We start from the raw sequence: 27,822 nt of genomic DNA on the forward strand, positions 1-27,822 counted from the left end.
GTTACGTGCGTATCCTGAGCGTGCGCTCCGCGTACACAGTGCCCGTGTTAACTGCCTGACCAGGCGGTGTGAAGGTGTTCACGTCTCGTTACAGCTCCTAACCCCGTGTCTCCGTACACAAGTGGGCACGGCCTCGGTCCTTCAGGCAGGGCTGCTCTAGAAGCTTTGAACGTGAAGGCTTCTGCTCGCTTCCATCCAATTGCGTAATTATTATGCAATTAACCATCTTACATTAATTAAGTTGCAGAGTAAACTGTGGTGTCCGGAGTTTATATGGATTTAAAGGGTTTGTGCACTTCGTTATCTACACGGCGGTTATCGGGACGGTGCTGTGTCACGCAGTAAAGCGAGTTCTGTCCTTATCCGCTATGTATGCAAGTGAAATATGCTGCTTCAAATGCCCTTGTTGACCTGCGTGACTGCCAGCCTCGTCGTGCAGTTTGCGTGTGTGAGGTACATGTTATAATCCGAACCTGTGATCTAAGAGGGAGCCGTTATCCCATGTATCCGGTGAAGATTTTTCTTAGCACCGTGTTGGTGGCTAGGGGAAAGATTCACCCTCTCCTGTCTCCCGGCAGACCTATGGCTTGCTGCAGATGCTTTTGTCAGTGTAGCTTGCCTTAGGTGGGGGAGGCCTAGCCATGTGGGAGAAAACTCCTGTCAACACACACTACACCTCCACCGAGGTGTCTGCCAATACAGTTATACTGGCACACCTAGAGTGGCAGAGGCTCTGGCACACCTAGAGTGGTACAAGCAAGTCCTGAAGAAATCAGCAATGAACATTGCCAGAAACTGGCTGCTGCACACGCAGGGGGTGGCTGTTTTTTCCCAGATAACTCTCAAGTGTCATTGTGGGAATAAGCTCTTATTTCTCTCTTTTTCTCTCTTTACAGAGGATTGAAAAGTTGTGCCGCTGTATCCTTAATAGCATGGATGTTGAGAATGAACCCAAGGTCAGCAGGTTGAATTGGGTAGGGTGGGGTTCTGAGTGAATTTTTTTTTTCTTAAAGATTTAAAAAATAAGAGGGTGGGAAACATTGGGGTTAAACATTTCATCATTTAACACCATGCTGACTGACACTCGGACAAAGCTAGCAAGATGGACCCAGGAGGGTGAGAGAGGAATTTGTGCCCGTGGAACATCTTATAAGGCACAGATTGGATTAAAGAGAAGGGAGTAACTCTGGTCCAGTGCTGGGAGCAGTGTGGACAGTGGAAGTGGTTTTAATGTGCAGTTTCCTGGTTTTATTTTGGTTAAACAGTGACACAGAAGAATTTGCCACCCAAAACTAATCCTGTCTTCCTTGCCTGTAGGTGTGGTACGTGTCCCTAGCACTTTCTAAGGATCTTACGCTCTTGTGGATCAAACAGATCAAAGACATTCTGTGGTTTTGCTGCGAGTTTCTCAAGCAGTTGAAGGTAAGATCTTTCCTTCCTTCCAGCTATAGGTGCCTAGTGGTGCTGTGGCTTGGTGTTGGAGATTTGTCTCTTACTGCTGGGATTTTTATTGTTCCAGCCGGACATCTTACAAGACTCCAAATTGGTCAATTTGCACCTCACAATGCTGGTCACCTTCACAGACACCTCCACATGGAAAATACTTAGGGGAAAAGGTTTGTATGGCTGTTTTCAATACCCTGTACTCAAACCATGCTGCTTTCTCTTTGTTTTAAAGTCTCCCAGTTTGTTTGACTGTAGAAAGAAAGATTTTTTTTCATTTTGTTCCCTGCAGAGTCCATTATCTGTTGTGTGCTCATGCTACCTGAAAACACACAATAAAAATCCATGCTGTGGATCAGAGATTTCCCCTCAGACCTAATAGTGCAGTCAGTGGTTACATCTCTCTTATAATTGCTCCATTGTGCGGATCAAAAACTTCTTCGATGTAAAGCTGTGTTGACTTTGACCGCTCTGGAATTCTGTTGAAAGTACTTTCTGCGTACTACACGTGCAAAGGTTATCTGCAAATCAGTCTTTGAGAGGCTGGCATAAAGCTATTGAAAAGTCTAAGCACGCTGTTAAGGGGCCATTTCACCATCTAAAACATTCTAAGAAGCTGTTAACACTGGCATGCTGTACAGCATTGCAATGAGTTGAGGAATGACAAGATCAATGAGGACTTGTTCTAATTCACAACGTGCAGGTACATGAACAGTTCAGTTGTAACATTAATTACAAAGAATATTGCTTTGTCTTCACAGGAGAAACCCTGCGCCCTGCCATGAACCACATCTGTGCGAATATCATGGGACACCTCAATCAAAAGGGATTCTACTCTGTGCTGCAGGTTTGTCTGAGATTTACCTGCTTTGCCTTTTCCTGTGCTACTTTCTGCCTTTAAGTTCTCTGATTCTCCAGGTGGGCTTGGGCACAGCGTGGCAGGGACTTGGTACTAACAGTCAGCAACACAAAAAATCTCACCCTTTCCTTGTTTCACTCAGCAGTGTTTAAATTCCATGTGACGCATACCTCATTGTGAGACAGGGCAGGCAGCATGCAAATATTGCAGCCTCTCTGAATGGGGTTTCTCTGTGCTACTGGTCCCTTTACCAGAAAGCCCGCTGATCCAGCCCTGCGACTTGGTATTAAGCAATACCTCCTCTCTGATTCCATTTGGCATCTCTTGAAAGTGACTGTGTCCTTCAAGAATGCACTTGGGTTCTTCCTCTAACAGGAGTTACTATTTTCTTTTCAGATTTTGCTAACAAATGGCTTGGCAAGATCCAGACCATCCCTGTCCAAAGGCTCTTTAACTGCGATCTTTTCTCTTGCATTGCGGTAAGTGCAACAAAAGCAGCTGGGGATGGTGTGGGGCCAAAGTTGCATGTCTGTACAACTGAAGTTGTCTCAGTCTGTTGGTTTCTCACTTTTCCATTGTCTTTGGGTGCACCATATAGGCACAGAAAGCTGCTTCAGGCATGAGGCTCTATTTTTTTTTCCACTCTGTACTCTTAACGTAAGGGCCTTATAATTTTAGTTCTGGTCAATCTTACAGTGCAGTGTATCAGCTCTGAGTGCTGTATCTGTGTGAAGTGGGCAGGGGTGGGATGGGTCACTCCTCTCTGGTATAATTTTCATTGCCCAAATAAATTGTAGGTATGCCTCTCCTTACACCAATGTGGGTACAGGCAGTCAGCACTGCACTCCTAATGCAATTGATAGGTGCCAATTCTGGCCTCAAAACAAGCCGAGTCTCAGCCTATCTTAAAGCAAAGCAAGCCCAGAATCCCATCTTGGGTCTCCAAAGCTTGTCTTGAATCCCAAGGAGTGACCCTAAAGTCTTTCCCAAGTCAATGTTGATAGTGGGGCTTTAGGACAGACTGACTCCTGCATTTCTGACATTCAGCCTAGCCTGAATGGTGCAGCTGCCAGTCTGTGACCTCCCAGTGATTTGCGGCACAGCCTTGCTTGGGTCCCTTTGATCTCTGCCAGAGTAAAATGGACACTACTTACTGGCTTCCAAGTTATGTCATAATTCAGTAAATATCCACAATGCTCTTTGGAGATCTGGAGGTATTGTGTAAAAGCGAAGTATCATTGAGTAAGACTTTGTCTGTGCCCTGTGTCTGGCTTTTGTTGGTTCCCTGGGGTAATGATGGATGTTGCTAAATTGTCCTGTAAGCAGAATAAGTTGTTTCTTTTAAACCTGGTCTCTTTAATGAGACTAGATCAGTTGCCCCTTGTTCTACTAAAGGGTTTCACGGTTGTGCTCTGCACGGGAGATACCAGCCTCCTGGCCTCTGAAGTATTTTTCTCTCTTCAGCCCTGTGATTGCTGCTCAATTTTCTGACAATCTGCTGAGATCTTTCCTGATTCACATCATGTCAGTGCCTGCTATAATGACTCATCTTGCTACTCTAACCCCTGAGGTAAGTGGGCTGTTTTTCACAGGATCCCAAGCCCATTGAGAGCATAACATAGGCTGTAGCTAGTCCTTGGCTGCTCTGTATAATTACAATTCTGTGCTCTCCATTGCTTGTTACTTAAAACTGAACAATAAGCTTTCTCCCTGCTAATATTATCCCTTTAAAATGAAAGCCTCTAATCCTTCCCACCTTCTTTATGTCCTCCTTGGCATCTGTCATGTCTCTGTAGCATTCTCCTATGCACAAAAGGCTCGCCAACAATCTCAGTGGGATTTTGCAGCTCTGGGACTGGTGTTGCCCAGGGAGCCCTGAAACAGGAATGGAGCTCGTGGGATTATGGTTGTGGGCTAGGACATGGGAGATGCAGGTTCAATCCACGGCTGCTGCAGGTTCCCTGTGTGACCTTAGGCAAGGTTCTTAACTTGTCCATGCCTCAGTTCCCCATCTGTATAATGGGTAGGAAAAAAGGAGCATTATTCTCTCTGGTTATTTAGATTCTTGGGATGAGGCCTGTGTTGCAAGGGGATCCCGATCTTGGCTGAGAGCTGTAGCTGCTGCCATGATAAAAATACTGAATACAACAGAACTGTGTTTGTTCTGCCCTTGCAGAATAGTCTGATCCTCTCTCTAGGGTTGTGTACCTAGAACCTATGCGTGTCACCTACCAGATAAGATACTATGCAGAGCCTGTTCTGGGGGAACTGGTGAGTTGGGAGACTGCTGTGGAAGTTCCGTTTTTTAGGCTTAATGCAATGCTTAACATGGCCAGCAGTAGGTAAGTTTTGAGGAGAGTGCTTCTTGGGTATGAGACTCCAGGCTTCTTGTGGCTTTTTGGTTTTGGTTTTTCATTTTTCCTTTCATTTCCCTGGTAACTTTGTGACAGGAGAGCAAGTAAGCCACAAGAGACACTAATCACGCATAGTACGAGATCTTAGCTGGGCAGTAGGTAACATACTCCCCGGTAATGCAGTGTGGTGTCTGCTGCAGGGGAATTGCAGGGGTTTTTTAAAACTCTGTAGCCTTGAGCAAAATGAAAGTTATCCTGGTGACTGGCTAGAAAGTGCCCAGTTCAGTTATGGCAGGGATTAGTTACCGATGAAGCAGGGCAGTAGGTTGAGATTACTGATGATGCATCAGATATGGTTGCTGTGCGTGACGCCCATCCGCCTAACTTGTAACTTGATTGAACGATGCCATTTTGTCTTTCAGCGCCTGGCAGTGATAGAATCTCATGGCCTTTTCCGCAAATTCATCTTGTATCTAAGTCGCGAAGCCCAATGCCGAGATGTATGTGTGTGTCTGGAAGGAAGCCACACTCTTTGCTTGCTGGGTAAGCCGGGGGTCTGGAATCTTAGCTCCTTCCATGTAGAAGAGGAACTTTCCCAGAGTCTTACCCTGCTTTGAGAGGGTCTCCATAAGTTTGGAATGAAGTCAGTCCTTCTGCAGGGCTCAACGTTTCGTAAAGAGCCTGGATTTTAATGTGTTCTTGGAGGAGGTTCAGGAGGATAGCTTGTGCCATAACGGAGCATGATCCTGGTGTGTTGATGTACTTGCTGGAAACGGGGGCCACTGGCTTTGGGAGAAGTTGTATGACAGTCATCAGAACACCACATTTTGGTCTGTTCTGCTGAACCACTGCAAAATGGTCTCCTGTGCAAAATCTTAACCTCGCGTGGGTGTGATATCGCTGAACGTTCTAGACTTCTAAACTGTTCAGGCCCCTGTTTCATTTCAAAATACCAGAGCAAGTCAGGGATCTTAAGCTAAAAATGAAGTTTTTGGCTACAAAGCACCAACTTCACAAGATCATCATAAAATTCTAGTTTATTGGATGGATGCAAAAGTCAGACCATAAACCTTGGTGCTGATCCCCTCAAACACACACGTTCTCACACACGCACTCACAGTAGCTAGCTCTGAACACTAAGCACTGGTGTCAAGATATACCTATCCCCAAGTGCTGGAGTCTGCCGTCGATGGCCAGTTGCGGTTTCTTTCAGTGCAATGTTGCTTCAGAGGGGGGTCACCAGCTGGTCCTTCTGGCTGGAAAGGCAGGGTGCTGGTCAGGTCAAAGAGGGCGCCATTGGGGATCGTTCTTTGTTGCCTTTTATCCCTCTTTGGCAGACTTTGGTGACTCCCCAGTTTTCGGGCTTACCCAATCCAGGGGTCATTGACCTCAAGGGACGTCCCTCTTGGTAGCTGCTGGATGGCAGCTGTCAGCCCCAGGGGACACGTCTGCACGTATGTGCAGTCTCAGGAGTCCGTTGATGAATTTTGATTGATTCGCTGCCGTGATGAATAGAGCTCTGGAAGTGGTTGATCAGGGGGTATTTCAGCCCCGAGGGTCTGTTTCCAGCCTCGATTAGTTCAAACGGGGGCTTCCATACCTTTAACAATGAAGTTTCTGGGAATTCCTGGCTCTTTATTGATTCTTTCTTCTCCCTGGTCTCTGATTTTGTAGGTGTTAATTGCTGCTCATTAACATACTTATCCAGACTAGCTACTGTGTTACACAATCAACCATGATTCATTCAGGGACCTGCTCCATACAGAGATTCCTGCTCTTGCTAACATTGTTACATGGTACAACTTACTTTTAAACTTTAAGTACATTTGTAAAAGCATCTACAAGCTATTTTCACTACAAATACACCTTGCATAAAAATAATAATGATATAATAAAAGAAAATGAGAGGAAGAAAGAAAAGGTAGAAATGAGAAAGCATCCCCAAAAGGGGGCAAATACTAAAAGAGGAGCTTTTGCCATATGGAGGAGCTTCACATTGGAGAGGGGGGCAAACAAAAGGGTTTCTTCTACAAAGTCAGTGGGAAGAGGATCTAGGTGTTCACAATAACCCTTTCCTTCCATTGCTATCAAAAGCCTTCACTTAACAAGAAAGGGAGCATGAATAGCCTGATCTGAAGTACTGGGGAAGCTGTTGGTAGCAAGCAGTCTAGTACTAGCAAGCAACAGGGATGGTGATGATGGAGAGGACTGTGTAATCTCAGCCCGCTCTGTCTTCAGTGGATGCTCCATGCTCCCTGTAAAGCACAGCTACTGGTTCTTTTTTTCTTTTTTTTAGGCAACCTGGTTTACCTGGGCTCCTTGAATGACAAGGTGCTGGAAGAGGAGACAGCTTTCTTTGTAAGCGTACTCATTCACATGCTCTCCTACTGCCAGAAGTATGTGTCTCAAAAGAAGTCCAACCTCACGCACTGGCACCCCGTCCTGGGCTGGTTCTCCCAAACCGTGGATTATGGGTAAGCAAATGGGACCCAGGAGGTGTTCAGCTTGGAGGTTTAATTTTTTCTGTAGGAGTACAGTGCCTGCAGTGCATTCCAGTTGCACAGGATAGAGAGAGTAGTCATGCTCGCTCTGAAACTGCATTTCCCTAGCTGTGTTGTAACGGTGCCAGGAGCCCTGGGACTGCGTTCATGTGCTGTGCATTACCTGAGATAAATATATTGTTACATTCCCGTCTCTCTTCCTCCTGACTTTCAGCTTAAATGAGTCCATGCCTCTGCTGACTAAGCAACTGCAGCACCTCTGGGGTGTCCACATGATCCGCACCCTCTTCAGCGATGTTCTCAGCAAGAAGCTGATGGAAAATCCGGAAACAGCCCATCCATCAGTGCACCCTACTTCCCCACAGAACAGCCTTCCCATGAAAAGTAGGTTCAGTTCAGTAGGTCCCCACATACGTTGTTTGGGTCTTGCTTCCTCTCTTGCTGCTGGACGTTTGACTGGCTTCCCTTTGAGCAGTTCCCTGCAGTAGCTCTTCCCAAGTTTGAAACCCTGCTTAGACTCTTCAGTCCCGTCACTTACTTTGGTGTCATGGAGGCACTTCAAGAGGGCCAGCTTCAATGAGTTGAGATTAGTGGGAGAGGCACTGGGGTCCTGGAGAGTAGGGGAACTGGGTGCCCAAGATGAGTGGTCGTTCCTTAAGGAGATGATACTCCGAGCCCAAGGGGTGACAATCCCAACGAGAAGCAAAAGGGGCAAGAGTGCCCAAAAGCCCCCCTGGCTCACCAAGGGCATTTGGGAATGCCCGATTGCCAAAAAGGAGGCGTACACCCAGTGGAAGGGAGGAACCATCACCAAAGAGGAGCATACCTCCACTGCTCAGGTCTGTAGGGGGGCTGTTAGGAAAGCTAAGGCAGATACAGAACTAGGGCTAGCATCAAGGATAACAAAAAGTCCTTTTTTAAAGGCACCGGGTAATGGGCCCCTGCAAGATATGCTTGGCAATCTGGTGGTCGCACCAGAGGAGAAAGCAGACCTCTTTAACAATTTCTTTGCCTCAATTTTCTTGTGCAGGGACCGGGACTCCCCTACTGAGATTCAGGACGGACTCAGGAGAAACTCTGCCAGGCCTAGGGCCAGGAAGGATCGAGCTAGGGAACTTCTGGAGGGGCTGGACGTGTTCAGATCAGCAGGTCCAGATCCTCTTCACCCCAGGGTGTTGAGGGAATTGGTAGGGGTTATCGTGGGGCCCCTGGCACGGCTTTACGAGCACTCGTGGTGCTCTGGCCACGTGCCGGTTGACTGGAAGAGGGCCAGTGTGGTCCCCATCTTTAAAAAAGGGAAGAGGGAGGACCCGGGCAACTATAGGCCCATTAGTCTTACTTCAATCCTGGGGAAGCTCTTGAGAAGATTATCAAGGAGCACATCTGTGATGGGCCAGCAGCAGGGATGATGCTCAAGGGCAGCCAGTACAGTTTCATTGGGGCAGGTCCTATCAGACCAACCTGACTGCCTTCTACGATCAGGTCACAAAATCATTGGATGCAGGTGTTGCAGTGGACATAGTCTTTCTGGACTTCAGGAAGGCCTTCGACACGGTCTCCCACCCCATTCTCATTAAAAAAGCTAGGCAACTGTGGCATTGATGCCTACACAGTTGGATGGATTGCAAGTTGGCTGAGGGACCGCACCCAGAGAGTGGTGGTGGACGGGTCATGTTTGACCTGGAGGGAAGTGAGCAGTGGAGTCCCCCAGGGCTCAGTCCTTGGACCCGCACTGTTCAATTTCTTTATTAGCGACTTGGATGATGGGGTGAAAAGCACCCTGTTTAAATTCGCAGACGACACCAAGATTTGGGGTGAGGTGGGCACACTAGAAGGGAAGGACAGGTTACAGCAGGACCTGGACAGGTTACAGGGGTGGGCAAATAAAAATAGGATGGGATTCAATACTGACAAGTGCAGGGTGCTGCGCTTGGGCAGTAGGAACCAGCAGCATACCTATAGGCTGGGGAATTCCCTTCTCGAAAGCACAGAGGCAGAAAGAGATCTTGGAGTTATTATTGACTCCAAGATGAACATGGGCCAACAATGCGAGGACACGGTCAGTAGAGCTAACTGCACCTTGTTGTGCATCCACAGATGCATCACAAGCAGGTCCAAGGAGGTGATCCTCCCCCTCTACGTGGCACTGGTCAGGCCCCAGTTGGAGTACTGTGTCCAGTTCTGGGCGCTGCACTTCAGGAGGGATGTGGACAGCATTGAGAGGGTCCAAAGGAGAGCCACTTGCATGATCAGGGGACAGCGGGGCAGGCCCTACAAGGAGAGCCTACAGGACCTGAACCTGTTCAGCCTTCACAAGAGAAGGCTGAGGGGGGACCTGGTGGCTGGCTATAAACTTACAAGGGGGACCAGTGGGGATTGGGAGAGACCTTGTTCCCCCGAGTGCCTCCCAGAGTAACAAGGAATAACGGCCATAACTTGTTAGAGAGTAGGTTTAGACTAGACATTAGAAGGCACTACTTCACAGTCAGGGCAGCTAGGACCTGGAACCAACTTTCAAGGGAAATGGTGCTGGCTCCTACTTTGGGGGTCTTTAAGAGGAGGCTTGATACTTACCTAGCTGGAGGGTCATTTGAGCCCAGTTTCCTCTCCTGCCCAGGGCAGGGGGTCAGACTAGAAGATCTACAAGGTCCCTTCTGACCCTACATCTATGAATCTATAAAGCTGGTTGTGCAGCTTTAATTTTCTTGTGGTATTTGAAGTAGAACATATCAGCTAAACTGGCAGCCTGTCATCATCTCAGGGTTTTGGTGTCTTACCAGGATGAGCTGGCTATCTTACTTTTGTAGGTGGAAAGGGAAACAAAACTAAGTTAACTGATCCCCAAAACTAAGTTAAGGTCCCCAAGAAGTCATGGCAGGAGGGTGGATTACAGCCCAGAAGTTCCTGGTTCCCAGTCCCTTAATTTAATCACTTATCCTCCCGTCTCAAAGTCTACCAAAAACAAGTGCCTAATAGTCTAGTGCAGGGGTGGGCAATTATTTTCGGCGGAGGGCCGCTTGCTGAGTTTTGGCAAGCCATCGAGGGCCGCATGCCAGGCAGCCAGGGGCAGATAAATATTAATTTTCTAAATGTTTTAGGATATAATGGCCTGGTGGGCCGCATTTTGCCCACCCTGGTCTAGTGTGACCTAGCTGCTCCGATTCTGAGAAGGTTTTTAACTCCAGAGAAATGACTTAGACTGTGCTGCTAGAAAACTTGGCTTGTGTTTCTGGAATTGAGGCCATCCTTGTAAGACCTCCAGCTATGGTGAGCTTGCTGAAACAGGCAGGTTTTGTATGGTGGCCCAGTCTGATGGCTGTTCTTACCTAACCCTAACGGTTCCAGGACTTCAAGGTAAGGCAGCTGGGAACTGACTTGCTCTCTTAGATCCATCTGCAGGTGTCTTCTCCACCTTGTCTCCCGGCAGATCTGTTCAAGCGAGCCTTCCAGAAGTCTGCATCAGTACGCAACATCCTCAAGCCAGTTGGAGGCAAGCGGGTGGATTCAGCCGAGGTGCAGAAAGTGTGCAGTATCTGCGTCCTCTATCAAACCACGCTGGCGACCCTCACACAGATCCGGCTACAGATCCTCACAGGTCAGGGAGGGAATGTGGTGGGTCTTGATTCAAAGCGCCTTTCGGAATGAAGGTGGGGAGGCTGGGGGAAGCAGGAGAAAAGATGGTGCTTCTCATTAAATGCCTGTGACTTTTGCTGATGGTTTCACTCCTGGAGACAATTTATTGACTAGCTGGAAGGAAAACACGTTCCATCCCAGATCAGACATTTGATTGATAAAGTTGTTTGCCTTTTTTATCGGACATTGACACTTCTGAAGAGTAAAGCCAGATTTTCTATAGGGAAACCTTGAAAGGAAATGAACTGTGCGTTGGGATCAATGTTTCTGAGGAGTGTAGTCACATTAATGCTTGTGGTGCTAACGGTAAATGTTTCTGCTACGTTGAGAACAAATTACTCTCCCTACAAAGGACGGAGGAAGAAATTGCATATCTGACCTTGTAGTTTACTACCAATGGAGGCTCATGCTTCTCTGAACCTATTAGTCTCAAAGGTGCCACCTTACCCTACCTACTACTTCAGCGATTCTGTCACAAGTGACTTAATTAGCAGCTGAAAAACAGTTGGGAGGTGATTGCCTGAAAGGTACAGTCTACATACAAAACCCTCCCTGCTAATTAAGGGGGATCCTTTTGGCTCCTAATCCCTGTGGAGCTACTGTTAACAAAAGTCGAGCACCTGATCTTCTGAAAGGGAAACGCTCATTTCTGCTAATTAACGGTGATCTACAACCAGCCTTGCTCCTCTCTTTCTCCGTGCAGGGGAATGGGGCTGTATGAAGCCTGTCTTCCCTTTGTTTGCCTCCTCCAGGCCTCACTTACCTCGACGACCTGTTACCCAAGCTGTGGGCTTTTATCTGTGAGCTGGGACCCCAGGGGGGCTTGAAGCTTTTCCTGGAATGCCTGAATAACGACACGGAGGAATCCAAGAGACTGCTGGCCATGCTGATGCTGTTCTGCGACTGCTCTCGGCACCTTATCACGTAGGTGTCTTGCAGGTGGCTCTTTCTACAGACTTTTAACAGGGAGTTCCAGTGTTCTGTGGAGGGGAGATGAAACAGTGCTGCATCTACATATCAATAGCTAAGGTGAAAGAACAGCATTGGTACTTTTCAAGCACATATGGTGTGCCAGGGGTATGCAGGTAGGGGAGGAAACGACTGATCAGGTCGCGAAGCACTCGGTATCCTGGAAATCCCATGACAAGGAATGAGGGAGGGAAGAAGGAGCCTTTCTCAGTGTGTATGTGCATCAGCTTTTTGTAAACCCAGGGCACGTTCTTTTCAGGCTCAAAAGATGCTTGAAGGAATGACCTGCTATAGCAGCAGATCTGCTCCCCTGAGAGCCAGGGTGTCTGGGTTCCACCCGCAGCCGCATTGCTAACTGGCTGTGTGACTTCTTGGTGCATCTTATCTACCTCAAAAGTTCTCCTCTCTAAACCAAAGAGAAGAGCACTTCCTTGCACTGTTAAGTTCTTTGTCATCCATGAGGAAAAAGCGCTAGCTTCCAGTTTGAGTTCCCGTTGCAGGAAATAAGAATTCCTGCCAAATGTGCCAGAAGAGATTTGCTCTCAGGAAAACCTCTTTCAAAGGTGAAATATCTGGCATTTATTTTCCTCCTCTAGAATTCTCGATGACGTAGAAGTCTATGAAGAGCAGATCTCATTTAAACTGGAAGAGCTCATCACCATCTCCTCTTTCCTAAACTCCTTTGTGTTCAAGATGATCTGGGATGGAATTGTAGGTGAGTTTTTTTTAACCGCTTGACTGAGGGGACCAGAGCGACAGAAAGGAGAACTGAATTTCAGAATCTGAGGCCTTAGCAGCACTTTGACCAAATGCTTTGCAGATTAAGTGTTACAAATTCATATCTTGTTGAATACAAAAATGTGCATCGTCCAGGTGCTTGGATATTGGTGCCATGTTGAGTACTGTAGAAGAGCCTAGTGAATTAGTATTTTATTGGAATAAGAACGTCTGGGGCAGCTAGGTTTTCAAAACTGGGGTCCAGAGATGCACTAAATTAAAAAGCAACATTAAACTTTGTCCAAATCCCACAATTACAAGACTTCACATAATTACTGTATTTACTTGATGAGATGATGAGGTTCTCCCCCTGCCCCCTTTAACATCGGGGGGAAGCCCCTCACCTTACAATTGAACATGAGGCAGCAGGGGTTTGCCAAATGTTGGCAATGAGGCACACTGTTTCTTGGCAGTCCCTGTCGTGTAGGAAGTCTTGAACACTGCTTGTGTTTGCTTCTGCAGAGAATGCCAAAGGAGAGACACTGGAGCTTTTCCATTCTGTTCATGGCTGGCTGATGGTGTTGTATGAAAGAGACTGTCGCCGGCGCTTTGCTCCGGAGGATCACTGGCTGCGGAAGTAAGTGTCTGATCCTAGTCCGAGGTCATGTATGACTGTCTGACTTCCTCGTTCTCTCCTCGCAACAGTTCTTCGTAGCTTATCTAAGAAGGCTGGGTTAGACACGAGATGTGGGACGCCCTGTTGTTCCATGCCTCTACCTGGGCAGGGTTGCTCTTCATACCACATTTGCTTTCTTTAATTTTAAGAGGTCCCCAGCAGTGGTGCTTCCTTGTCTTCTGTAGAACGATGCTCCTTGTGCAAGTTGCTGTTGATGGAGTAAACGTTTCCAAAGCTGCTTAAGTCCCTTCTTCAAGGAGCATTTTAAGAGCCTGATTGGTGTTAATGTGGCTTCCGAAGCTGTTGAAGTCATGGAGGTGCTTTGGAAATTTTTGCCTCCTGTTTGTTTTGCAAAGCCCGTGTTCACTGGGTGTCTCTCGGGCGTCTCTGAATATATATATATACCTTGCTTTTTAAGGGACCTCAAGCCCAGCGTGCTCTTCCAAGAGTTGGAAAAAGACAAGAGGCGAGCTCAGCTGCTCTTGCAGTACATCCCCCATGTCATCCCCCACAAGAACGTGAGTGGGACCTGGGTGGGGCTGGGTGTTTGCACTCTGAAGGGCTGTGCTGTGGGCCACAGGAAGCAACTGCAGTCTCCAGCATTTGCTGGTGCTAAATTTGAATCTAAAATGCAGTTTTAAAAATGGCTCACTTCTGCGTGTTGTCTCCTGCTGGTTTTACCTTCTTCATTCAGGAGCGTTTTGTTTGTGAGGGTAGTTGCTTACACACAACCGATGTAGGCTGCTAGTAGTGCCAGTCTGGCTGTCAGAGGCAGGATAACCACGGACCAACCAAGCTGTAACTTTCTGAGCTGCCCCATGCAAGATCTGGGAGGTGGGGAAGCAGGGGCTTTCCCTTTGCTGGGCTGTTATGTTGCCAAGGTGGGTGCTTTCCCAAATAGGAAGCCCTCTAATTGTGTAGGGATCAGTGTCTTGGAGGCAGGCTGTGCGAGATCCCTCTGCTCTTCTGTGAGCAGGTCCTGCTGACATCAGTCAGCCTACTCCCATGAGCAGAACAGTAGCTAATCCTGAGGATCCCATCCTTTAGCAAGCTTCCTGCTCCAGGCTGCAGCAGGCTTTTAAAGCCATAGTCTATTGAACGGGAATCATGGCCTTTAATAAACTGCATCCTCGGCATAAGACCTGTTCATTTGCCTTTCACTTTGGGATGGGGGTGTCTTGTCAGCACAACTGAATGCCTGGTCTTTGCAGTGACCTCTGCTCTTCTGTTTAAGAGGGTGCTGCTTTTCCGAAACATGGTTACAAAAGAAAAGGAGAAGCTGGGGCTGGTCGAAACCAGTTCTGCATCGCCTCATGTCACACACATCACCATCCGCCGCTCCCGCATGCTGGAGGTGAGTGGCTCGGATGGCAGAAGCTAATCTACACGCTGGTAACCTGGCTGCTCGTTTGTGATCGCAGTCTGAATGTGTGGTGTGGTGTTCATCCAGAGAGGTCTCTATCTAGGTCCTTTTGTGATCTCCTTGCCATAGCATCAGAGTCTGTCTGGCATAGAAACAGCAGTGGCGTCAGTCCTTCTCTGCCCTTTGGTGACCTAAAGAAGAATCGGCTTGGTTGGCATGTGTTACGTGCTTGCTCGTGTATGAGGAAGTGAAGGGAAACAAGGCTGAGCAGCACTGGCGTACTGAGTTTTGAATGTGGGGTCTTATCTCTTGTAGCAGTGAGTTCTGCTGCCTCAGCCCATTTTCTGGAGTGGTTCTGTTTTGCTGCGCCCAGATCCCCCCTCACGAATGTGTGGCCTGCAAGGTTAGGCAAATGAAAGTGGGCATATTTTTGCTTGCCTGGTGCTTTGGCATCCAGCAATACTATGGCATCTCAAAGTGCCCCAAGGCAGGAGGCTGGTTTAGCCACCTGAGGTTGAGGGAAGACAGGATCATCAGGGTGCTTCCTTCTCACTGCCAGCCCCACCTCGGTGTTGCCTGGATTTGATTTGAGCCAGCTGACCTTCCTCCAGGTCCTGATGATAGCTGGGGATGTTGCTGTTTGTGTTTGATGCGACAGCAGCGTAGGACTGCGTGCCATGCATCTCACCGTGTCAAAGGCTAAATGAACAGCACCTTCAGAAGAGCAAAACACAAGTGCAGATTAGTGAGTCCAGACCCACCCTGTACTCCGAGTTCCTTGGAGCCCCTGGACACAGGCCCTGTACAAATGCAGAAGCCCAAGTGACTAAAAGACACTATCAGCATTTTTACGTCTTTGTTTCCATTGCAAATAGAGAACGCCAGCAAAGAGAACAAGCCCTGTAGTTTTGTTATTGATCTTACTTAGAGAGCTGCTTTATATGCCAAGAGATGGTTTCTTCCCTGGCAGGGACTGTGAGGATAGTGGTTTCTTCTCCATTTAGCTGTAACAAGCTGTGAAACTTTCCCTTTCATGCCTTGATCAGACAATGGGATTTGACATCCATCTGCGTAACATGTGCACAGCTCCATTGCCAAGCGATCCAGCATGTGTTGACATGTTTGCAGTGAACCGTCAAAGTTTGGTAGATGGTAGAGAGAAAACGTGCCTGCACAGTCGTGCAGTCGTGTTCTCCCCCACCCACATCCTCCCCAAGCGTGTGTCGGCCAAAACTCTCCGTTCTAAGCCACTTCTACCCCAGGCTCTTGCCCTCCGAGGCTGACTGATCACGCCCAGTTCAGCTCAGCATCTCTTGTTCCACCAAAGGGGCATTTTTATGAGGCTTAATTGCTATGCTTCACCTTGCCCTTCTTTAGCACTTTCTCAGTGTGTCTTTCGCATCTCTGGCTGTCTCTCTTTTGTCGAGAGCTGACCGCAGAGTGAAAGTGCCACGCATGCTTTGGAAGTTTGGACTGGGCATGTGTATCCAACAATCCCCCTCGATTTGGGGGTCTCTTGAATTTGCATGTGCTTAAATAGTGCAAGCCTCGGATAGACTAGCCAAAGGATAGATTATTTCTGCCCATCTTTAATTTGTCTATTGAGACACTTAACAATCCGAGAGCTGGTAGTTGATACCATGGCGATTTATGGTAAAAATTAAATCAATCCCCTGCATGACTGACTAGTTAAAATACATCTCTGCTTTCCCTCTCTGTACCCTTTGGCCCATTAGCCCCTTCTTGTCTCTCTTCAAATGCTTATAAGCCACCGAAATGCCTGCGTGTACCTGTCGTTATCTGTTTGGTTTTGCTCTGTCTGCTTATACTCATCATTTTCAGAATAATTTGCTGACTGCAGTGTCTGTCACGCCACACCAAGGCACGGAAAGTGCAGATTCCTTCCCAGAAACCTTGTGCATGGGGCTTTCCAATTTTTGCGTGAAACTAAACGTTTAAGGAACAGTGTATTGTGGTGTTCTCCCCAGCTCCCTCATCTGAGGCACTGATGCCAGCGTTCCCCACTCGGGAGGTGATGAACCCCACTGTAAAACGCAGGCACGTGCTTGGCAGTGCTGCATACGTGGAAGGGTGTTTTGTGTGTCTCTGTATGACTGACATGCCTCTTCCAATCTGGGCAGGATGGGTACGAACAGCTCCGACAGCTTTCTCAGAACGCCATGAAGGGAGTTATTAGAGTGAAGTTTGTGAACGACCTGGGGGTCGATGAGGCTGGCATCGATCAAGACGGCGTGTTCAAAGAGTTCTTGGAGGAGATCATCAAGAAGGTGTTTGACCCTGCACTCAACCTCTTCAAGGTACTGAGGCTGGGCCACAGGGACCCTGCTTCCACTGGGACATGCAACAACCTGACGAGCTCCTGACTTTCTCCCTCCTGTTTTGCCTTTATTGCATTTCTGTAGACGACCAGTGGTGATGAAAGATTGTATCCTTCCCCAACATCCTACATCCATGAGAACTACCTCCAGCTCTTTGAGTTTGTGGGGAAAATGCTTGGGAAGGCTGTGTATGAGGTAAGCTGAAGGAGAATGGGTGGTCGTTTTTACAAAGCGTTGCTCAGATTCAAGTCATGACACCCTCAGACAATTGGAAGACATGGGCTATTGCAGTGGGTACTTGGAGAGATGCATGGCAAGCATAAGAAGGTCAAAAGGCGTAAGGTCGCAATATATGGAGTCCGGCTACAGCACTGAGCTGTGATGTGCAAAGAAATCTAAGGGAAATTAGGCCCCCCGAGTCCTACTGACATTCAGCTTCTTTTGCCTCCTTTGGAAATCCCAGCTGTAGTGTCCTAAGTTTCCGGTGTAAAGTTGACTCAGATGCTATGAAGTATGAGAGAAATAAGCAAAGCAGGGTGGATCTGGTTTAAATTAAATCGATTTAAATCGCTGGTTGAAGAGCCTCGATTTTAATTGTTGTTTTCTACAAAAAGTGCATTCTTGTTGTTTGATATCCTTTATTCATTTAACTTCTTGAAACTTTGCACTTTTAGAGAGAGGTAAGGGCTTGACTGTATGTACACAAACGTGCAGAGAGGCAAGAGGGCTGATGAGTAGGTAATCAGGTCTGTTATCTCTCATCTCCATATCCTGCTGTTAACAAGGATGTTCTCTCTCGAGACACAAATCCACAGTTTGAGAACTGAAACCGAACGTCGCGGAGATGCTTACTGGGATCTTCTAGACTGAGCACTGAGTCCCACTGGGTAGAGTGGTTTTCTTTAATCTTTGCTAATCTGTAGAGGAGCCTCTGGGCACCCCATAAGATTGGGCCGCTAATGTAGTCTGTGGCCTGTTGTGACCTATTTATAAACCTTTTCTAAAAAGGTTACATAACTATATTGTCTCAAATAGTATACAATTAGAAGTTATAACCCTATTCCATGGTGATATCGCTGAGCTTTAACATATCTCACATTAAAACCCCCTTTTTTATATAGGTTTTGGGGGTTTTTTAATTTAACCAAAAAAATCAAATAATATGATTAAATCAAAAATATGATTTTAAAAATCCATTTTTTTTTAATCATTGATTTTTTTTTTTTTATCCACCTTGAATCAAAGGCAACTTTTCCTGAAGTGCCCCCTCTATTGGCACTTACCTTTAGAAGGCACTGTTCCTCAGCCTTGTCAGGCCCTATTTTGGGCTCGTGCATCATATAAGTCTTCTGCTCCGACAGTGAATCTTTATAGAGGAAACCAGCAAAGCCACACTAGTGCGATTCACACTGCGACAGGACAGGACAAACTGGTGTCTGCCGAGTGGAAAAGGACTGAGCCTTCAGCATGCAGATTGCTCACAGAAATTCACCCGAGCACTGAAGCAACTCGTTAAGCCATCTCTGAGCACTAGCAGTTATCTCCTGGAGCTTGGCCGCCTTTCTAGGGAGGTTTATTCATCAAAAGAAGAAAAAGACAAACCTGAGGAATTGCAGATCACTGGAAAAATCCTAGAAGAAATGATTAAAGAATCAGCTTATGAACTCCCATAGGTGTTAGCAAATCAGTACGGGCTGCTTTAAGAACAAATTGTTATGCCTAGCCGGTCTGCACCTCTTTAAAAAAGTAAATGAAAAAATAAAAATAACGGCCTGGTGGAAAAGATGGTTCGCTGGCAGATGGAGGGGGGATTTCAAGCGGTCTCCTGTAAGAGTGTCCTGGGCCGACTTCTGCTGATTCTTCTCAGTGTTGCCTTGGATAATGTAGTAGAGTGCACACTTCAGACTCGCAGACAACCCAAGCCACTTTAGAGGGCAGGACCACGATTCAGAGTTCTCTTGAGAGAACAGAGTGAAAAAGTTAATGACAAGTGCAAAGCATTACAACCAGGAGGCAGTTGGATAAATGGGGTATAACGAGCTTAGGCAGGAGTACTGCAGAAAACAGATGGGGGTGGACAGTTAATTGCTGCCTTCTCACCAGTCAGCAATGCAAGGCAGTGGCAAGCAAAAGTGGGATGTCCCGACATGCATCAGCAGGAATGTTGTGTGTGAAGCAGGGGAGGTGACTACTTTGCTGGGTTGGGGCTGGAGGGCTTCAGCAGGACCACTGTGCCCAATACTGGGCAGCCACTTTAAGAAAGAAGTAGTCCAACTGGCCAGAAAGGGAGTGGTGGAAGTCCTCAGCTAGATGGGGCCTAGCTTGGCTGGTGTGTGGCAAGAAACGCTGCATGTAGCAAATGGAGGCAGGAGATTCACATGCATTCTTCTTTCTTCGCTGTAGGGAATCGTGGTGGATGTCCCATTCGCTTCCTTCTTCTTGAGTCAGCTGCTTGGGCACCATCACAGCGTCTTCTACAGCTCTGTGGATGAACTCCCTTCCCTGGACTCCGAGTTCTATAAAAACCTCACCTCCATCAAGGTTTGCCTTTATCCTCCCTGCCTTCCCACTCCGTGGTAATTGCTGCAGGAAGGAGTCAAAGTGATTCCAACAAGGGTGATGTGAACTTTCGCCAGCTGGGATGTCTCAGTTGGGTGAACCCTCTGTTAGGTGACCACAGACACTAAGCCAATTTTGCCTTCCTTTTATATTGAGGGGGGGAGCTCTTCCATCTGGCTGCTTGTAGGAATAAGAGGCTTACTGTCTTTCGTAAATGCTTGCAGATCATTACAGGTCTGAAGAGATGTTCCTGGATAGCTGAAATGTTTGAGCTTGTAGGAGAGAGTGTGATCCAAGAGCAAGGTGCCTGTTAACTGTGCAGGCTCCTTCTGCTGTGCGTGAATCATGGAAGGGAGAGCTTCTGCAGTCTGCACGGGACTGGACCACGAGTCACGAAGTCTTGGGTTCCAGCCTCCCATTGCAAGCCACCCCACCTTGTTACCTACAGCACAATGTGTACCCCTCTGCCACACTGCCTGTGCTAACACATCATGATGTAGGAGGGAGTGGTGCAGGTGCTGGGTTGTTGCTTTGCTGACTGGAGTTGACTGCCTTTCCTCTCCCTGTCCCTAGCGCTACGATGGAGATATCAGTGACTTGGGCTTGACGCTTTCCTACGACGAAGATGTGATGGGTCAGGTAGGCCACGCGCTCTCGTGCTCATTGACTCTGTGTGTTTGGCTGCACAAGGTCATTCATACTCAAAGGGGCCAGTCTCAGTCACTTATGCCTTCAGTCACTTTGGTTTCAAGCTGAAATGTGGTATTCTTGCCGTCCACTTTGGAAAGTGCAAACCAGAACAGGGTTTTCCCCACTTTAAAGGAATAAGTGAGAGGAAAAGCAGCTTGACTCAACAATGTGTGTGCGAATGTGACCATAGCAGGCAGTCCTGAGGCTGCAGCTGGCAAACGCCGGTTATTTGTGACAGTTGTTACAAGGGTTTAATTAAAGCAGCAGCTTATTTGGCTCGCACATCGTTGGGCAGAGAATGAGCAGAGCTTTGCAGTGCACGGGTCTGGGTTCCAGAACAGTTCAGTCTCGCTCACCGTAGCTCAGGGATCTGCTGTGACTGAGATGATCTGCCAGAAGGTGGATCCCCTTTCTGGTTAAAGCACTGGGCTGGGGCCCTGGCAACCTGAGCTCTTTCCTTGCATGAGGCTTCCTGCGTGACAGGGACTCAGGCTTGGCCCGCACCACAGAGCCTTGCCAGCCTAGCTGTGCTGGCTGGGGGTGGGAAGAGATCTATTCCAAGACGGTATGTATGGAGCTGCCAGTAATGCCTCTCTCCCATGACTGCAGGCTCACTGATGTAAGAGAGCTGCTCCTGGAAGGAGCATCTCTTGTTCCAGGAAGGGGCTGAGCTGAAGCTGTCAGAAAACCCCCTCTGCTGCCATACCCAGAGTCTCCCTTAAGGGCCGTGTCAGCCAAGCTGTGGTAGCAGGAACTCCAGTAGGGTCTCTACAGCACAGGGATCGCACTTCCCTGCCTCCTGGGAGTGCTGCAAGGATGAATTCGTTAGCATTTAATGTGCTTTGTGTCGGTCAGTGCCAACCACCCCAGACATGTCAAAAGTGGGAAGCATGTCCCTGTGTCCTGCTACTCTGGCACGTGGAAGGGTAAAAAAACCTACCCCAAGCAGCAGCCCGCCTCTGAGCGCTTTCCCTCGGGTGTGGTGAGGTCCCAATCCAGAGCCCACAGAACTCTATGGGAGTCTCTTCATGCTCTGAATCAGGAATGAAATGAGGGGCCTGTAGGAAAAATGGGCTTCGATCCTCTAAGAAAAGACTGCTGAAATGGAAGGAGTCGAGGCTGGGTGGAGGAGGAGGTGGCCATGTCCTGGCTTCCCTTGGCACCTTGAGTGGATTTATGTGGCATCTCACTGAATAGCTCCCTAGGAGATGCCAAGCTGGGTCCTCTGGCGGAAGGAGAGTTCCCTGCTGTTCAGTTAGTTAGTATTTAAATAAAGGCACCAATGTGGGGTGGAAACAGGATGACTATTTAAAACGCAAATCCCAGTGTCTTACTGTAAAAATATGGAGCTGCACCTTCAGAAAGGTGTTTCTTTCCGGTTATGGTCCCCCGTAGTAATTAGCAATGTAATCCTTTCTTCCCTCAGCTTGTTTGCCACGAACTTATTCCTGGAGGGAAGACCATTCCCGTTAGCAACGAAAATAAGTAAGTACAGCAATTAGATTTGTAAGGTCACTACTGCAGAGCACTTCATTCTGGTTCCTTGGGCTTTGCATCAGGAATGAATTGAGATAGATTGGAGCAGAAAGAGCCCATAAATACCGTAATAGGATTTACTGGTTACAGCTCATCGGCAGAAATTGTATTAAATTCGATTTGCAAAATAAGAATTGACAATTTGCTTTTTGAAACGGCACTTCTAAGGTCACAGGCAGCCAGAGCGGGATGTTCTGAGGGATTTAATGATGGTGATGGATACAGACAGATGGATTCAAAGCAATTCAGGCACACGGCCGTGAACATGGAGGGCACAGATGCTCAAAGACACCTTGGAGCAGACGGATCTTCTCGGAGTGATAGCATGTGGCAGTTGTATAAAATACTGCTCTTCACCAGACAGTGTTAAATTCACATGCAGTAGACAGCGCTACTCAGACACCGGAAATCAGAGGAGACACGCAGCCCTGTAGCTATTTTCACAGATAATCAGCTTTAGATAGTTATCATAAATGTCAATTTTGGAGCCTAAAAACCAACCCTTCCCACCCTCTTTCATGGACAGGGAGAGCTGGATAAGATCTGGAATATGCAGATGCGGATATGTGCCTGGCGATTAATCTACAGCCTGCTCGTGCTCTCTCATGGCAAGCTAGGGCTGCCTCCTACCTGAAGATGCATCTGCATCAGCTGCACTTTACAGCCCAGAGTTCCCAGTCAGTCTTTTCCTCCTGAGATTATGTTAGTGAGTTTAAATGTGAAAGAAATATCTCTTTACTTGTCAGCTTGCCACTCAGGAAGAAAACTGAAAGTCCCGTGTGGCTTTGTGCTTGCCACACGCTGCATCTTTGAGGTGTGTTTGCACACGCATGCAAAAGGGCAGTTGGCAGGAAAGCAAATGTGACAATGGAACATAATCCTTGAGTTTTTCCTTGGATTGGAAAGCAGGGTCAAGCTAAATGCTGCCTTCTGGAGGGCTGATAAATACAAGAGGCCAGCTCTATTTTAGCTGAGCTGGAAGGAGACTTGGTCTTTGTTGACTGGCTCACTCGTAAGATCGGCGTGTGTGTGAAAGGCAGGATGAGTCACCCCTGAAATCGGTGGCTGCATGTCCATTGAATTTGGGTGCTGGGTTTACAATGCCCTGCTTAGAAGAATGAAGTGAAGAAGTGGCTGCAGACAGCTGGTGAATGCAAAGGCGTCTGCAGCCAGCTTTGCTCTGTCTGGTTTGTTTGAGTAACACCTGAGCCCCGAGGAAAGAGGCTTGCCTGGCTTTTGGGAATGGGCTGGGCAGATGGGCCAGCGAGATGCCCCCCCTGCTTCTGATGGCTCCTTCTCCACGCTTCATAGGATCAGCTACATCCACCTTATGGCCCACTTCCGGATGCACACGCAGATCAAGAGCCAGACGGCCGCGCTCATCAGCGGTTTCCGCTCCATCATCAAACCCGAGTGGATCCGCATGTTCTCGGCACCGGAGCTGCAGCGGCTCATCTCTGGTGACAATGCTGAGATTGACCTCGAGGACCTGAAGTGAGTGGGCTGCACCTTTCCCTCACTGTCCAGCAGGCCGGTCCCTCATTTCTGTAATGCTCTTAGCACAGGAAACTAACCCTTTCCAACCCTTCGGCTTCTTCCAGTCAAAAGCCAAATGACAGCCTGGGAGTGGAAGGCTGGGAAATCTGATGGCCACCTACAAATTTATCAGGGGTGACCACCAGTATCTGGGGGAACGTTTGTTCACCAGAGCGCCCCAAGGGATGACGAGGTCGAATGGTCACAAACTACTGCAAGACCGTTTCAGGCTGGACATAAGGAAGACTTTCTTTACTGTCCGAGCCCCCAAGGTCTGGAACAGCCTGCCACCGGAGGTGGTTCAAACACCCACATTGAACACCTTCAAGACGAAACTGGATGCTTATCTTGCTGGGATCCTATGACCCCAGCTGACTTCCTGCCCTTTGGGCAGGGGGCTGGGCTCGATGATCTTCCGAGGTCCCTTCCAGCCCTAATGTCTATGAAATCTATGAAATAGCATGTCCTTTAACATGGGAGTGGGCAAATTGACCTCAGGGAACAGTTGTACCCAGGAGACAACGACCAGGTCTCTGTAGCTCCTTCAGTGCTCTGGCAAGCCTGCTGGACATGGTGGATGGTATCTGCAGAGAGCAGGAGTGGAAGCCTCTATTTATAACTGAGGGGGTGGGGAGGTCTCTAGGGTGGATTGGAGAGCTGCAGCCACCCATCCGCAAGCGAGCAGGATGCTGTGACATTGTCTGATAGGAGCTTTTTGTGTCCTGTCCTCAGGAAACACACCGTGTACTACGGCGGCTTCCACGGCAGTCACAGGGTCATCATCTGGCTTTGGGACATCCTAGCCAATGACTTCACCCCTGAGGAGAGAGCGATGTTTCTCAAGGTAAATCTCTCCCCAGGCTCCTACCCTGCCTAAGCGGGCCCTGTGTCTGTGCCCCTGTGGCCTTGGCAGGAACACAGCCTCTGCCTTCTGGCTATCCTCTGGACCCTCGCTGCCTGTGAGCATCGTTCCCTAGTGGCAGAATAGTACTGAAAGGCCTGACCCCTTAGAAAATGGCAAACTGTTTTTCCCCACAAGGGTTGTCCCTAGCGGGCACCGTCCCTTGCAGTGTTGTTGTACTGCCATGGATGCCCATCTCTGGGGGTGAGGAGCACAGTAGACTTTCACTCCCAGAGTGGCTGGACTAGCTATTGACTGAGCAGGTGGGTCAGCAAATGAATGCTCCACATGAGAAGCCGCGGTTGCCATCTTTTAACCACAGCTGCTGGGTTTTATTCAGTTTGTCACCAGCTGCTCCCGGCCTCCACTTCTGGGCTTCGCCTACCTCAAGCCTCCTTTCTCCATCCGCTGCGTGGAAGTCTCGGACGATCAGGTATGCGGCCAGAACGGACCTGGCCAGCGTTTCCCAACCTGTGGTGTAGGAAAAATCCCACCCTGATTCCCAAAGGGACCTTCTCCAGGGCTCTTCCCCTCTCACCCTGCTTCCACCTTGTCTCTGCCATCACCCCAGAGCTCCTGTGGGTAGAAAGCGGGGCACTGGGACCAGGTGAAAGTGCATGAGCTGTAATGGGATGTGAGGCTGCTTGGTGATGTGGCTGCTTCCTGCTGTGCTCCCTGGTGTCTGCCTTCCCTTTGTGAGTGGTCACCCTGCCTTTGCAGCTGGTAGTGCTCTTTGCAGTGACCTTGCCGGGTCCCTCTGATTTGGTTCTGTCCTCCTGAGTCTCTACTTACTACCCTTTCAGCTTCCCATGCTATGCCTAGTCAGTCTCCAATCACTTTACCCCAAGGCAAGTCTACTTTCCGGTGGTTGGAGGTTGGTCACCTGGAGTCAGGCTCCCTGTCGCTGCCCCAGACGTGGGGGGTAACGTGTCTCTCGCTGTGTTTCCAGGACACTGGCGACACACTGGGCAGCGTGCTACGGGGCTTCTTCACCATCCGTAAGAAGGAGCCGGGTGGCCGGCTCCCCACCTCTTCCACATGCTTCAACCTGCTCAAGCTTCCCAACTACAGCAAGAAGAGCATCCTGCGGGAGAAGCTGCGCTATGCCATCAGCATGAACACTGGCTTTGAGCTGTCGTAGTTGCCTTGCCCCCACGGGCTCTCAGAGCCGCCTGCCAGCACCAGAGACACGCAGGGCAGGGCAGGTCAGCACCCGAGGGGGCACTGCTTGCCAGCTGCAGGACTGGAGAGATGCTCATGGTAATAGAGAGAGCCCCTAGTCCCACCTGGTGTGGGAGCTGCCTGGGCTGCCACTAGATCCCTAGGGTAGGCATCAGGTCTGATCCCAACGCGCTTCACTTGTTGCCATGTAAATTATTAAACACCAAATCCACGGGAGACTTGGGGCAGCGCCCAGGCCCAGCAGGTCTCATGCCCGAAACGCAACCTGGTGTCAGTGTGTGGCAGGCAGGGAGGAGGTCCTGCTATGTGGCTGGGCAGACACTGCTGCAAGCAAGGCCAGGCACTAGACATGCCTTTGGCTGCACCAGGGCAGGAGTGTGGTGGAGCCTGCTACAAGGCTGTCTCCATTGTGCAGTGCCTGCTCCCCAACCCCCTTCACTCAGGTCAGGCTTAGCAATGGGGATTGACTACAGCTCCACGTACCAGGTGAGGCCCTCATGGTGGACTCTGAGCAAGATGGTTTCCCTGATCTGGAAAAGCTGCAGCCAGCACTGGCAGACATAAAGCCTCTGCTCTGATGTGACGGCAGGCTGAGAGTACAAAGCATGGGCGTGCAGCTGGGAGCACAGGCCCCTTGCACCTCTGCCTAGCTCCATGTGGCTGCAGAGGGACCTTGCTCTGCTTCCCAGGCAGTACACATCAGCTTTCTTTTTGCTTTCCTCACATTGCTGGGCAGGAAATGGAGAGGCACTGGTGCCACATCCAGCTCCTGGTCAGCTCTGAAACCTTCAGCTGCCCCGTGTGTGAGCAAGACGTACCAATCTGCTGGCAGCCCTCCCTCGTGCCCAGCGAAACCCCTGTTCTCTGACCTTCGCGGAGATTTTGACCTGGTTGCCCTCCTGCTCTCTGGCTGCAGCCTCTGCGTAGCACAGTGGCACTTGCCTGCCAAACTCTTCAGTAGTTTTGGTCTTGTGGTTAGCTGAAGCTCCTGTGCAGCCACGCAGCTTTTCATTCAGCTTGTTCTCAACAGAGGACTCCTTTTCAGGAAAGAAACCATTGTGCAGGCTGCGTGTAGCTTTGCAGTTCTGACCTCTCACGGGCAGGTGGGTCCTGCCTCCGGCCCAAAACCCTTATACTCTGCAGCAGGACACTGCATGGGGTTCTGGTGTCAAGGGAACCACTGTCTAGTCTGGAATTTAGATATTTTATTTAACTTCCTCCCTGTCGTGCCTCAGCTCCTAGTGGTTGCAGCATGAGCTCCTTTTAACGCTCTCCCCTCTCCTTATCTTTTCTCTGCTCATTTGTATGGGAAAATCCATGGTTTTAACCTGGTGGCGTAACCCTGGGCAGATCCAGCGAGAGCTTCCTTTGTGGTAGGCATGGAGCAGCGGATGCTCCAGTGCCAGGCTGCCCACCCTACCTCATCCTCTCCAGCAAGCGCGAATGGCAGGGATTTCCAGCCCCAAGCTGTGTTGTATAGCACGCCTCCGCACAGGGGACTGGGCCCCGGGCTGTTGGGCAGGCCCTTTTAATTGCTGCTGAGAGAGGGCAGGCATGAAGCAGACCAGAACATGCTTCCAACCGAAGCCATTCAGAGATGAGAGCAGCAGAAATGCCCTTCATGTTCTGTCCTGCCTTATTTAATTAATTAACGAAACTCAATACCAGTCCTCTACGTGGCTTGGAAAAGCACGTCAGCTCCTTGGCTGGGGGCCTTCTGCTCTTAGTGAACACACATTAATAGGAATGAACTACTCCGTTAAGGAAAGACTTGTCTGCCTTCGTCTTGCCCAAACTTCAATGGGCATCGCCACATGGAATTTAGAAAGGGCAGGACATGGCTTCAGATCTCGTGTAGGGATCAGTTCACATTTGGTAACCTGTAGTGGTGTAGCTGGAAAGGGTTTGATGCCGGCCTCGTAGTTGACTGCTTCACAACACGACGTGGTATCTTTATTTTCCCTTCTTGCGTTACGGCAGTGTCCAGATAGATTCCACAGCCTAAAATTTGTTTCTTGAACCAAGAAACTTTGCTCCCCTTCTTGACTTTTTTTTTTTTTTTTTAATTTCCCAGGAGCACTTTCCATCGAAAAGGTCTTAATTTCATCTCTTTTCCCCAGCTAGAAACTCCAGGGTTTTTAAGAGCCTGGCAATATTGCACTATATGAAATACTAAATCTTTTAGTTTTGTAGCTAGTGGATGAGCTGCGATAGGGTAACGAAGGCCCCGATGGCTGTGTGTACAGCAGTGCGTCTCATCAGTAGCCAGCTTCTGTATGACTCGAACACTTGTTACGCTTCCAGAGAGGACTGGGAACAGGCGACGGGCCCTCCTCCGGCTCTCACGTGATCTGCGTGAGAAGGGAAAAGTTTTGCCATAGGAGATTCACGTGTTTATTTTTTCTATAGATAAGTCCTGAGGTCCTGGCACAGCCCGTGCGACCACACCACAGGGAAAAAATAAACTTAACATCTGTTGAGTAAGAACGCAGGCGTCCGTCTGTGTCTGTGTGTAGGTGGCAGCGGGCTTGGCAGTGGGAAGGTAATGCCCCTTCATATGGGGC

At 48.8% G+C, this 27,822-nt stretch overlaps 1 protein-coding gene across 2 annotated transcripts in view; it reads left to right on the forward strand.

The window, feature by feature from the left end:
• The window catches only part of UBE3B (ubiquitin protein ligase E3B), a 28,600-nt gene extending 855 nt beyond the window's left edge, over nt 1-27,745 (forward strand). The window contains exons 3-26 of one of the 2 annotated variants that reach the window (XM_006264185.3): nt 897-956; nt 1,318-1,422; nt 1,520-1,616; nt 2,205-2,290; nt 2,699-2,781; nt 3,767-3,872; nt 5,079-5,199; nt 6,953-7,130; nt 7,372-7,541; nt 10,585-10,752; nt 11,543-11,714; nt 12,356-12,474; nt 12,999-13,113; nt 13,571-13,670; nt 14,387-14,506; nt 16,657-16,833; nt 16,939-17,049; nt 19,258-19,395; nt 19,987-20,052; nt 21,530-21,588; nt 22,951-23,133; nt 23,908-24,019; nt 24,417-24,509; nt 25,026-27,745. In XM_006264185.3, coding sequence (XP_006264247.2) covers nt 897-956; nt 1,318-1,422; nt 1,520-1,616; nt 2,205-2,290; nt 2,699-2,781; nt 3,767-3,872; nt 5,079-5,199; nt 6,953-7,130; nt 7,372-7,541; nt 10,585-10,752; nt 11,543-11,714; nt 12,356-12,474; nt 12,999-13,113; nt 13,571-13,670; nt 14,387-14,506; nt 16,657-16,833; nt 16,939-17,049; nt 19,258-19,395; nt 19,987-20,052; nt 21,530-21,588; nt 22,951-23,133; nt 23,908-24,019; nt 24,417-24,509; nt 25,026-25,217 — 2,931 coding nt within the window. In that variant the 3' untranslated portion in view covers nt 25,218-27,745. The remainder of the gene's footprint in view (nt 1-896; nt 957-1,317; nt 1,423-1,519; nt 1,617-2,204; nt 2,291-2,698; nt 2,782-3,766; nt 3,873-5,078; nt 5,200-6,952; nt 7,131-7,371; nt 7,542-10,584; nt 10,753-11,542; nt 11,715-12,355; nt 12,475-12,998; nt 13,114-13,570; nt 13,671-14,386; nt 14,507-16,656; nt 16,834-16,938; nt 17,050-19,257; nt 19,396-19,986; nt 20,053-21,529; nt 21,589-22,950; nt 23,134-23,907; nt 24,020-24,416; nt 24,510-25,025) is intronic. The other variant, XM_059713401.1, reaches the window with a different exon arrangement.
• Nucleotides 27,746-27,822: the final 77 nt, after the last annotated feature.

The sequence above is a fragment of the Alligator mississippiensis genome, chromosome 10, assembly GCF_030867095.1.
Source record: "Alligator mississippiensis isolate rAllMis1 chromosome 10, rAllMis1, whole genome shotgun sequence".
In the NCBI taxonomy this organism is placed as follows: domain Eukaryota; kingdom Metazoa; phylum Chordata; order Crocodylia; family Alligatoridae; genus Alligator; species Alligator mississippiensis.